The sequence below is a fragment of the Ctenocephalides felis genome, unplaced genomic scaffold (assembly GCF_003426905.1).
Source record: "Ctenocephalides felis isolate EL2017-DRISC unplaced genomic scaffold, ASM342690v1 CF-g0.4_SCAFFOLD_02258, whole genome shotgun sequence".
Classification (NCBI taxonomy): Eukaryota; Metazoa; Arthropoda; class Insecta; order Siphonaptera; family Pulicidae; genus Ctenocephalides; species Ctenocephalides felis.
This window is the reverse complement of record NW_020538412.1, coordinates 1-13,100: the sequence shown is the minus strand read 5'-3', so window position 1 is coordinate 13,100 and position 13,100 is coordinate 1. Positions and strand designations below refer to the sequence as shown.

General features: G+C 35.1%; 2 protein-coding genes across 2 annotated transcripts; both read left to right on the top strand.

Moving 5' to 3' along the window:
- Positions 1-2,511: 2,511 nt before the first annotated feature.
- LOC113380620 (zinc finger BED domain-containing protein 5-like) lies at positions 2,512-3,170 on the top strand. The gene is made up of 2 exons (XM_026619791.1): positions 2,512-2,797; positions 2,854-3,170. Exons 1-2 carry the CDS (start codon positions 2,512-2,514, stop codon positions 3,168-3,170), a joined length of 603 nt encoding a protein of 200 aa, XP_026475576.1.
- An 8,927-nt stretch (positions 3,171-12,097) lies between these two features.
- On the top strand, positions 12,098-12,694 carry LOC113380619. Its single transcript, XM_026619790.1, has one exon. It carries the CDS (start codon positions 12,098-12,100, stop codon positions 12,692-12,694), a length of 597 nt encoding a protein of 198 aa, XP_026475575.1.
- The last annotated feature ends 406 nt before the right edge of the window (positions 12,695-13,100 follow it).

Below are 13,100 nucleotides of genomic sequence, written 5' to 3'. Positions count from 1 at the left end.
TTTTTTTTTTTGTAATGGTGTCGCATCGTCTCGTATTCCGATACGATGAACCGTCGCCAGGCCACGCGGACCGTCGTCTGCATGTCTTTCACACTTTCAAGTACAAACGCATTAGTAATATAAGATATTTTAATTTTTGAGCTTAATTTATGTGTCTGGACCGTCTACATCCGCGTCGATAGCTTTTTATGTGTCTGCAAAATGACTTGAAATAAGTCTAAGAAATCATTCCCCTCAGTTTCATAAATTAATGTAACCCGCCTCTTACGGGCGGGGCTAATATTGTTAATGTTAATTTTTAATAATTTTTATTTAGTATAAGTTTAGAGCTCAGTATAGAAACACCAACTATCTGATGCCATTATATTCAACATATTTTTTTATAATAAACATATTAGTATCAAACGTCGCATTTTACTTAATCACCGATCACGCCAGTAGTTGAATTATATAACAAATTTAAAAGTGTATTGGTTAGGATAAGTAAATCGACAACACCCAGTTAGACGTCGAAGTAATTTTTATAGCCGTTTCTTTGTAATTTGAAAAAGAGTGTTAAACTTTTCGTCCACATTTAAGCTCATTCTACCGAATCGATTTTAAAAAATCAAAAACTGTTCGAAAGATATTAACTGGAAATGATACTGATTAGTTTTAGGTGAAAATCTATCGAACCGTTTTCTTGTAATTAACTTTTGAAAAATTAAGACAATTTTTATGAAACTTTCTTTGACGATGTATATAATGGTCTTATAGAACTTACTGAAATATTACGGCCTTACGACAAGTAGATTAATTTTAAAAAATCATCAAAGTTTGAGAAAATTTGTAGTTTTGTCGACGTTTGTTAAAATTAAAATTAGACGATTTACTTGGTATATAACGTTAGAGTAGTTGGTATGAATAAACCATTAAAGTTCTACGGAAACTGGTTCAATATAAAAATCGAAAGTTTGCTTCTAGAAAATACTCCGAGTTAACGTGTTCGTTCGTTTTCAATTATGTGTAATAAATTCACTCGTAAATTAATTTGTTTATTATAGATTAAGTCGATTATTTACAAATCGGGAAGTTCATGTAACTTGCCTCAAGGCTAAATACCAATACCAACCAGTTTATTTTGAGGTGGAGGATACTGGTCTATGCGATGTTTGAATGAAACTTTTACGATTGGCATGCCTACATATTAATTGTATGACCTATTTCTTACAAGAACTACACGTCTAGAAAAATTATTTGATTATATTGTTCTAAAAAAAACACAATTATTAGCGGTGTGCTCTATTTTTTTTACATAATTCTCAATTACGTTAATATGTGATGAAGTTAAATCTTCAGTCACTGCAAAATTGGTAGCATCATTAAAGACTTAAATCACGTTTATATTGTCACGAGTGACTTATTTTTGTAGGTAGTATTAGTTAACTTTTGTTTTAGGTACCTACAGGTGTTTTTGACATGGCTTTTATTCCATCTGGCAAAAAGCGATTATAAAGAAGCATTTCTACAATGGGGTTTCACAAGCATCACAGACAAAAATATAGAAAAGCCTCAGTGTGTTTTATGTAATAAAGTGCTTAATTCGGAGAGCATGAAACCGAACAAATTAAAAAACATTTTGCTAAAGTTCACAAGCAGTTGCAGATAAAAATATAGATTTTTTTAAGAAAAAGGAGAAGATTCTGAAGTTTTCGCGCATGGATTCTACAGGCAACATACAGAAAGCAAATGAATCGTGCCTTCAGCTTCATCACAAAATTGCTTATCGTATCGCACGTAATAAAAAAAAAACACACACTATAGGAGAGGACCTCATCAAACCTTGCATATTAGATGCGGTAACACTTGTTATAGGTGAGCAACATATAGCTAAGATTAACCAAATACTACTATCAACAATACCATTCAATTCGCATATGTGAAATGAGTGCCGATATCTACAACCGTTATTGTTGAAATAAAGGAAAGTCCTATGTTTGCACTGCAGTTGGACGAGTCCACAGATGTTGCTTCGTGTTCACAATTATTAATGTTTACACGATACATTAAAAATGATGATGTGAAGGAGGAATATTTGTTCTGCAAGTTTTTGCCCACTACTACTCGCGGCGAAGACGTATTTCAGACTCTAAAAGAGTTTATTGAGGAAAATGGCCTGGACTAGTTAAAGCTGGTTGGTATTTGTACAGACGGGGCACTTTCCATGATGGCGTCCGTTCTGGTTTTCAGTCTTTGTGAAACAAGTGCTCCTCAAGTTTTCAACTATCATTGTTTGATACACCGTTACGCTTTGGCTGTAAAAACACTACCACCAGTTATTATTTAAAGTTTTGTGTGATGAAGTTGGTGCTGCATTTAATGCACTTTTGTACCATACAGAGGTACGTTGGTTATCAAGAGGCAAAGTTCTAAGTAGGGTCTATGAATTACGAGAAGAAATTGAAAAACCAGAGAACTCAAAAAGAAAAAGAATATTATGACAAAATTAAAGACCATATATTTGTTCTAAAAATGGCGTACCTTGCTGATTTTTTCACTGAAATTAATAATCTGAATATTTCACTGCAAGGAAATAAAACAAATATTTTGATGCTGCAGGATAAAATTGCAAGTTTTTTACGCAAATTGGAATTTTACCAACGCAGAGTTCAAGCTGGTGATGTGTCAATGTTTACACAACTAAGTGAACAATTACTAAATAATAAACGAGACAAAATCACATTTGAAAATTATGTGGTTCAACACTTAACTGCCGTGATAGACTCACTGCAGCAATATTTTCCCGACATGGATATTCGTGAGTGCTACTCCTGGATTTTAAGACCATTTTCTACTTGCGTCGATATATTCAAGGACGAAGATATGTCAGCATGTGTCTCGGGCTGCGTGAAAATAACTTATTGAAAGTTGATTTTCAAAATGATAAACTCAGCACATTTTGGCGAAAAGCAGCTGCAGAATATCCCATCATAGCTGACAGAGCTTTAAAGATCTTGATTCCATTTGCTACAACTTACAGATATGAAACTGGTTTCTCAACTCTTCTTACATTAAAAACAAAAGCCAGAAATCGTATGAACATTGAGCATGATATGAGATGCTCGTTGAGTGAAACTGAACCTAATATTGTGAAACTTGTGAATGCAAAGCAATTTCAACCTTCGCACTAGTACTCTAAGATTTACATATAACTTTATATTACTAGTTACCTAAACATGCAATTTCTTAGAATTAGTTAGAGTTAGATAATAAACATATTTCATCGATTTTGTGTGGTTTTATTTATTTTAAATTGGCTAGGGGTAAACTCCACTCTCATACTTGTTTAGGGGTAGTGACACTGAAAAGGTTGGGAACCACTGATTTAAGTCATTGAATCTATATGATTTAATTAAATTGTTAATGGAATTTTGATACGATCGACAAAACTTCTAAGAGCCGTCTCCATATATACAATTCGTAATCTTTCCGATATTTCTTGCCCTTGAGAATCGCAGTCTTTTTTAAACATTTTATCAACTATATCTAAAATTCTATCGCCAAAAGATTTAACAGATTCATTTGAAAATTGTTTAAGATAGTTTGGAATATAAAGTGGAAACAGAAGTTTGGTCATAATATTCTTTACATAAATGTGTTTTTAATACTGAATAATTTGCAATTTTATTACGAATAACTTTAACTAATACTTTACTTGGTAACTTTCTTTTTACCATTAAAAATAATTTATGTGCTTCCTCCGGTAACAAATTTACATGTAACGAGTCACATGCATCAATAAATGCACGGACATTGGTTTCATTTTCATCAAAATTCGGAATAATAGCTAGAGCTAGATTTAAATCTTATTTATTTTCATTACTATTACCGATTGTATTCTTCATCTTGTGATTGAATGGTCCCTTGCCCTTGCTTAGGTATAGATTGAAATGATATTATGGTTGTTGGTAGTATGGTTCGGGTATGGGTTGGAGGTCCTTTTGTTGTAAGATCCACGGCCCTGGATATTGGTTACTGTAGTAGCTTCTTTATGCGATATGGTAATAATGTCCGTCCAACCTTTCCTGATGCCTTGGGTCGAGCAGTAGGAATAATATTTGATCGACTGGTTTGGTGAGAGTTCTCTTCAGATTAATGGGTCCTTTCAATAAGGTATTCGCTGGAAGAGACAAACTTCTGGTTCCAATAAAAATCCACTTATAATGTTTTACACTGTATTTATTGCTTTACTTCACAGACATAATCTCCACTTAGATTATTTAAGACTACTCTAAGACATTATGGCTAGACTTTTGGCTAAGACATCACTGGTTAATACAAATAATTCTGACTCTATATATTATGCATTGTACGTGTCAATTCTAGGAATGGCGTCTTCCGCGTTCATGTAAAGATCTTGTACTTTGATCAACATTGAACAATGAATTCATATTTTTATTAAAAGCACGTATGATTACAGAACACGCCACCCCTAAAGAATATTGTTAGTCCTCTAACAATTGAAAAGAAAAAAAAAACAAAGAAATTACAATTTATTTGGGATTCCTCCCCTCTAAAACAATTTATCGTCCTCGATAAATGAAAAATAGTAATCTATGGTACAATTGATTATAGCAAAAGAGAGAAAAATTTGAAAATTTGCAAAATATGAAAAAGTAAAAGTATAAAATTTTGTAGTATGTCTGCAATATAGTAATTAGATAACAATTCTGATGATAATATGAATAAAAAAAAATTAACATAAAAAAAAATCTAATATTGTTGTAATACTTTGCTGCATATTGTGATTTTTAATAGTTCATTAAAATTATTTTGATTTAGTTTCAACAGCTTGTTTAATTTCAAAAGTAGGATTTTGATAATACAGCAAAATATTATAAACAATAATTAGTTACATTGTTCGGATATTCTTATTGGATACAGTATGCAACCTAATGCCATATGAATTCGCATAGTTGCATAACTTGTGTGACTGCTTTAAAATGATTAGTAGACAAAAACGAAGTTGTGACCTAATTGATTTATATACATCAATAAAACTTCTAAAAATTTAAAAATTAATTATTTGATCCATTATCACTATCATTAATTAGTTTCAATAAAATAATAAAAACAATTTTTCTATTTGCATAAGAATATTAACAAGGTGCAAGATCTCTCTTTCTTTTCACAAATTTAATATTATAATAAATTGTTTAATTTTTTTATTTATTTGATTCGAATTTAAAATATGATCAAAATACTCTGTCAGATTCAGTTCAATATTTTTAATAGGATGTTAAAAATGCGCGCGCGATTATTTCTAACTGAAGCTGTATGAGAATCTTGTATCAATCTTCGAAGATTTTAAAAAAAAATAGATTGCACACTTGTTGCCATTCTTATGCATTACATCTAGATAGAAATGGAAGATAGTGATAATTCGTCTTGTAATCTAATAATTGTGTTTCACATACTTTTACATTAATACATTTCTGGGCCCTCTTAATTTATTTTCAAATTCTATTCTGAACATTCTATTTGTTTTATAAAAATATGCAATACAAAAATATTAATTTAAAATTATTATATTTAGAATGTCAGTATTAATAAAAAATGAGTGGCCTTTCAATTTCGGAATCTTTGCTACAAATTATTATTTTTATTTTTTGTATTTTAATTCCATGTGAATTATTGATACTATGCATTAAAATTACTTTTTTATAAGTGAATAAATAATTAAGGTGATAGAAATTAATTTCAAAGAAATTTATTGGTTTTATTTTATCTACTTTGAACGCTCGAAATTCATAGTTATTTATAAAAATAAAAATACAACTACGAAAGTATTAATATGTCAAATGAAATAAATAGATTACGATAAAATTATTCAAAAATCAAAATTAAAATATTAAATTAATGAAATTTCAATAGAATAAAAATATGACGCCAATTAATACTTCACAAAATTTTTGAATAATAATAAAATAAAGTTTTGTAAAATACATCAAGATTCATAACATTAACGAAGTTAATACATCATAAGCAAATTTGTATTGCGTGCCTTGTTAAGGTTTGAATCCGAATGTTACGTGATATTTCTTTACTCAAATTTCAAAATAGAAATATGATAAAGCTTGTTATGTTATTAACGCAAATAATCGAAATTAGTGTGAACAATTATAAAAATTTCAATTAGGAAAAATATTATTATTTTCAATTTACGCAAATAATAGAAAACAAATTTACTCAATCGCTTATTAATTTTCAAAATAAAATTTATTATATTTGTAGAGAAAATTTAGGAAATATTGCACGCTCAATATAACGCCAATTGGATTGAAAAATGAAATCATTTTGTATCAATAATTCAAACATGGACTTTTTCTATTTTCCTATTTTTTTTCAATTTATAATTTTGTTCTATGGGGATAGTTACATTTCTATTATTGACATTAATTTAAATTTATCCCCTTCATTTCTGTAACATTTTGTATTGTGATATGGGCAGTTGATTAAATTTAATTATTATTGAAATTTGCATTTTCAAGTTCAATTATTTTCACACAAAACTTCAAAGTTCATTTTATATTATATTCAAGATTAAAATTTTTATTCTTATGTAATATTTTAAAATTATTTATATACTCAACATTAATAGTTGGAATTTATTCTCATTTAATATTTAATAAAATCGATAAAATCAACGAGCGTGTTTTGGTCCTAAAATGAAAATAACGAAATAAATTTATTTGAAAGATTTTATTGACTCGTTCCCGCGGATTCATGAGTCTTATAAGTCATCAAAATTACGTCAAATATATTTAAGATCTCGCGGTTTTCACTAACCTTACGAGTCTCCATTCGGGTTTTTCCTACCCTGATTAATTATTTATTTGTCAGATACCTATTGTTTCTTTTGAACAATTTAATATTAGGCTATCTGATATGAAGGATTGGCACTATCGCCTGAAAAGTGGCACAATGGCTACACTAAATCCTTTAGGCATTTCGCCTTTATACTGGCATTTAAAGCCACATTAAAAATCGCGACGTAATGAAAAGATCAACAGATGTAAATTTACTCTTGATAGGATACTCAAAGTCATTAACTAGAGTCACTAACTTTTCAATATTACTTTCTGAGTCTTTTATATTATTACTTGATGACTTTGTTATTAATCTTTACAATTATTTTACTTTGAAATATTTCTGTTATGAAATTCGGACCTGGCAATGCTCGTAATTGTTTTTGTTAAAAATATGCTTAGCTTACAATATTTGCTTGAACTTAACCTTGACGTGTGATATGTGAAGTCAACAAAATAATAGTGGTGTGAACAATAATCGAACTGCCCGTTGTTACAAAAATGTTACCCAAGTACAACCAAAATCCTAATACTTAAAAAAAAATCAAATTGACAAAATATTATTATTTATATTCTAATTGACAAATAAAATTTTAAAAAAAATTGACGACTATGATGTTCTGGTCTGGATATGTTGAAGGATTGGTTTTTCTTACTTGGGGAGTGAGCCTTAGTCAAGAAGTCTGCGTCGATCTGCCTGCGTAGTTTATCTCGGTAATGCTGCCACCTTTGGTGCCTTTAGTTCCTCGTGCTAGTCCTGGTCTTGCTGCTTGCTGGATACTCTGCTTACTTTAATGACCCTGCCGCCTCTGGGTGCGAAGAAAACTGGATCCAGATTTCACCAAGCACAATTCACAAAACTAACACTTCACTACAAGGAAATCCACCGCTTGACACCATGAAATGATATAATGGTTGTTGGTAGTATGGTTCGGGTATGGGTTGGAGGTCCTTTTGTTGTAAGATCCACAGTCCTGGATATTGGTTACTGTAGTAGCTTCTTATGCGATATGGTAATAATGTCCGTCCAACCTTTCCTGATGCCTTGGGTCGAGCAGTAGGAATAATATTTGATCGACTGGTTTGATGCGAGTTCTCTTCAGATTAATGGGTCCTTTCAATAAGGTATTCGCTGGAAGAGACAAACTTCTGGTTCCAATAAAAATCCACTTATAATGTTTTACACTGTATTTATTGCTTTACTTCACAGACATAATCTCCACTTAGATTATTTAAGACTACTCTAAGACATTATGGCCAGACTTTTGGCTAAGACATCACTGGTTAATACAAATAATTCTGACTCTATATATTATGCATTGTACGTGTCAATTCTAGGAATGGCGTCTTCCGCGTTCATGTAAAGATCTTGTACTTTGATCAACATTGAACAATGAATTCATATTTTTATTAAAAGCACGTATGATTACAGAACAAGATCTATGGCGTCTCCCTACACCTAGCGGCGAGAGTAACAACCAGAAACGCCAATACCAACTTCATAGACACGTTGCGTGTGAAGAACGTCGCAAACTGTCAAGTTGGCGACGGCGCATCGTGCAACACTTGCGTGGGCTCGCAAGTGCAATCTCACCCTCTTGTGCATCAACCCTTGGAAGTGTGAAGATATAAACCTAACCTAAATACATTTTATATCAGTGAGATGCTTTATACTTGTTTTGTTATTATAAATTAAACTTATATACACGTTATTCAGTTCTTTTAATTATAAATATAAATTATATATAGACCCAACATCTATATAATTGGTGACCGCGACTGAGAAAACACGTGGCTGAATTCTGATCTTGATACTACAAGCGAGGTATACTATATCATTAATAATGTCTTCACCCGCAAACACTGAAGCCTCACAAGATCTAAATCGATCGCTCATCGATTTTGACGAAACTCAAGTTCGCACGCCATGTGCGAGCAACTCCAACCAAGTGAACAATGATTTAAAAACGGAACAAATTTACAACGTGGGCAGGCATACAATAACCCCGTTCATGGAAGATGCTCCTGATCTATGGTTCCTGTTGATTGAGACAGAGTTTCTTGGAGATAGGATCAAATCCGACCATGCGAAGTACACGGCGGTATTGCGTGCTCTGGACAGGTCCACTTTACACCTGGTAAGCGATGTGTTGCGAAATCCGCCAACCGAAAATAAATACAACACGTTGAAGAGCATAATCCTAGACCGAGTATCCGAGTCGAGGTCAAAGCAAGTAGACAAATTGTTAACAAACGTTGTCCTAGGTGACAAAAAGCCATCCCAGCTACTACGGGAAATGATTGACCTGGCTCGGAGTGAAATCTCGGAGGATATCATCCATAAACTTTGGTTGGACAGACTCCCACAACACATCCGGCCTCTACTGCTTGTATCGAAAAACATTGGGCTACAAGCCATTGGCGAGATGGCAGACAGGCTTGTAGATACTTGTGGACTGCCATCATCGGTGATGGCCACAGCGAGCAGAGCACCTGAACCAAGAAGTGACCGCACCCAAGAAATTCTGCTTGCCATGATGCAGAAACTAAATGCCTTGACGACAGAAGTGGAGAATTTAAAACATAGCAGAGAACATGACGAGAGAAGCAGGACCAGAAGTCACTCCAGGCACAGGAGAGGGAGATCAAAGACGCCGTCCAAATCACAGCTATGCTTTTACCATAGCAGGTTTGGAGAGAAGGCTACCAAATGCATAGAACCCTGTTTGGTTAAGACTCTCCTGAAGCCGGAAAACTAAAGTCACCATCAACACCAGGAGCAAGTAATGATGGTGATATTAATTCTGTCTGTCCAGAGCTCCGACTATGTGTGACAGACAGAAAAACACGGATAAATTTTCTTATAGACTCTGGCTCCGTTCTCTCGATTCTTCCAGCTAGCAAGTTTGCAACCGGTCGTGCCAAGGAAGAGATTGTTCTGTATGCAGCCAATTCCAGCCGAATATCCACCTATGGAAAGCGGACTCTCGAGCTGGACCTTTCGCTGCGCAGACCCTTCACTTGGCAATTCACAGTAGCAGATGTGGCAACAGCCATAATCGGTGCAGACTTGCTAAGCTACTACAATCTACTAATAGACCTGAAAGGCAAAAGACTAATTGATTCAACGACAGGCTTAGCCTCTGATGGCAAAGTGCTGAAGACCCAGAACATTAACATTTCCACAATTAACCCACACCAACCTTTCAGGAGCTTACTAAACAAATATATAACAATCACTAGAACGCCACAGAGACTAACAATTAAACCATCTCTTTTCGCACACAGGATTCCCACAACAGGTCCACCAGTCGCTGCCCGGTTCAGGAAGATTTTTGGCGTGAAAGCATCAGCTGCAAAAGCCGAGATACAAAATCTCCTGAACAGGGGCATTTTGAGACCTTCAAGCAGTCCGTGGGCAAGTCCAATACATATGGTATCAAAAAAGGATGGATCTTATAGACTCTGTGGTGACTATAGAAAACTTAATTCAAGCACGCAACCAGACAAATATCCTCCTCCACTAATCAGTGATGTTTTTACAAACCTGCACAATAAAACAATTTTTTCAACAATAGATCTTGCAAAAGCGTATCATCAGGTGCCGATGCATGAAGAGGACATACAGAAGACTGCCATCATAACTCCATGGGGATTATATGAGTACCTCTGCATGCCTTTTGGACTGAAGAATGCCACTCAGACATTCCAGCGCTACATAAACCACATATTCCAAGACATTGACTTTGTGTTTATATATGTGGATGATATTCTGGTTATGTCTGAGAACATGGAGCAACACCATCGCCACCTGCAGATAGTTTTTGAGCGTTTGCAAGAACATTCTCTAACCATCAACACCAACAAATGCGTCCTAGGCAAGTCCCAAGTAGATTTTCTGGGTTACAAGCTCAGTGAGAAAGGCTATTCTCCAGCTACAGACCGGGTGGACAAGATTTTGAACTTCCCACAGCCAACAACAGTTCTGGAACTGCGTAGGTTTCTGGGAATGCTGAATTATTACAGGAAATCAGTCCCAAAAGCAGCCAAACTGCAAGCACCGCTGAACAGTTACCTACGTAGTTCAGTCAAGAAGGATAAAACCCCTATCACTTGGAACCCAGAATCTCTGCAAGCCTTTGAGGACGTAAAGAATGCTCTTGCAAACGCCGCTTTACTTCATTATCCAGCTGCTGCAACAAATATATGTTTGGTAACAGATGCGTCAACAACAGCCATTGGAGCCACTCTGGAGCAGGAAGAAAATGGTGCATGGCACCCTATAGGTTTCTACTCCAGAAAGCTCACATCCACGGAACAGAGGTATTCAACATATGATCGCGAGCTTTAGGCATCTTTGCGGCCATAAAATTTTGAATACCTGCTGGAAGGTAGGCATTTCATTATCAAGACAGACCACAAACCCATCACATATGCATTTCAGCAGAGACCTGAAAAGGCGTCAGACAGGCAGCGCCGGCAATTGGAATACATATCCCAGTTCTCTACTGAAATTGTGTATGTGAAAGGTGAAGAAAATGTAGTGGCAGATACATTATCAAGAATTAACACTATTGAAATGCCTACCAGACTGTCAGCTGAACAAATATGTATAGAGCAAAGCTTGGATCCAGAAATGCAGGAGCTGCTTGGTGGAGAAACTTCTCTCAAACTACACAAATTAACATTGGATGGTTTTCCGATCTATTGTATAATTGAGTCAAACTTTGTTAAACCTTATCTCCCACAGAGCCTCCGCAAAACTGCATTCGACGTAGTCCATGGTATTTCTCATCCAAGCATCAGGACTACATCCAGGGAAGTACGCAGCCGGTATGTTTGGCCTGGAATTGGAAAGGATGTTGCTACTTGGACTCGTCAATGCATATCCTGTCAAAAGTCCAAAATCCATAAACATAATCATTTCAATCCTTTGCACATCCCTATTCCTGATGAAAGATTCTCTCATATTCATATTGACATAATTTCCTTACCCAATACTAATGGTTTTCCTTACTGCTTAACAATTATTGACAGATTTACAAGATGGCCGGAAGCCATCCACTGAGAGACATCACAGCTGAGACAGTCACGCAAGCATTGTTTACGTGCTGGATTTCCAGATTTGGTACACCAACTACAATAACATCAGACCAAGGCACGCAGTTTGAGTCATCTCTCTTCAAGTCCTTGGCACAGGCAGTTGGTGCAAAGAAAAGCACGTACGACAGCATACCACCCTCAAGCAAATGGATTTAGTAGAACGTTGGCACAGAACCCTAAAAGCTGCACTGATGTGTTCTTCTGAACCGTGGATCAAGACACTACCCTACGTACTACTTGGTCTACGGAATTCATTCAAGGAAGACATCAAGACATCAGCAGCAGAGATGGTTTACGGAACCACACTGAGACTTCCAGGTGATTTTTTCAATACATCTAATAACTCACAGAATCCACAGGTCTTTCTAGAGAATCATCGCCGAATCATGTGTGCATTGAAACCAACTCCAACAGCCCACCACAACAAATCCAAGATTTTCATTTTGAAAGATATGGGCACATGCACACATGTATTCCTCAGAGCAGATCATGTACGAAAGCCCTTGGAACCACCTTACAGAGGACCCTATGAAATACTTGAGCGAGTTTCTGATAGGATTTACAAACTTCGCGTTAATGGGGCCGCAAAGAACTTCGCTGTTGAAAGGCTAAAACCAGCATATATAAATAAAACAGATGCAGATTACGAATCACTTTCTCAACCACTTCATACACATCCCTGGGAGTCATCAAAGGAACCTACAAAGAAAACAGCCAAAAAGAAAGTTGCGTTCAATATTTGACAACACACATTTAACCTTATTTCTATTCTGACAGATAGCTAACTTTCATCTTGGGGGGAGTGATATGGCGTCTCCCTACACCTAGCGGCGAGAGTAACAACCAGAAACGCCAATACCAACTTCATAGACACGTTGCGTGTGAAGAACGTCGCAAACTGTCAAGTTGGCGACGGCGCATCGTGCAACACTTGCGTGGGCTCGAGGGATGCGAAAAATGCAATCTCACCCTCTTGTGCATCAACCCTTGGAAGAGTGAAGATATAACCTAACCTAAATACTTTTATATCAGTGAGATGCTTTATACTTGTTTTGTTATTATAAATTAAACTTATATACACGTTATTCAGTTCTTTTAATTATAAATATAAATTATATATAGACCCAACATCTATAGATCCTTGTCCAG

Coding starts and splice junctions, on each gene's coding strand:
- LOC113380620 (XM_026619791.1), top strand. CDS start 2,512: ATGGCGTACCTTGCTGATTTTTTCACTGAAATTAATAATCTGAATATT. Junction 2,798..2,853: donor TTTTCCCGACATGGATATTC/GTGAGTGCTACT, acceptor GATATATTCAAG/GACGAAGATATGTCAGCATG.
- LOC113380619 (XM_026619790.1), top strand. CDS start 12,098: ATGGATTTAGTAGAACGTTGGCACAGAACCCTAAAAGCTGCACTGATG.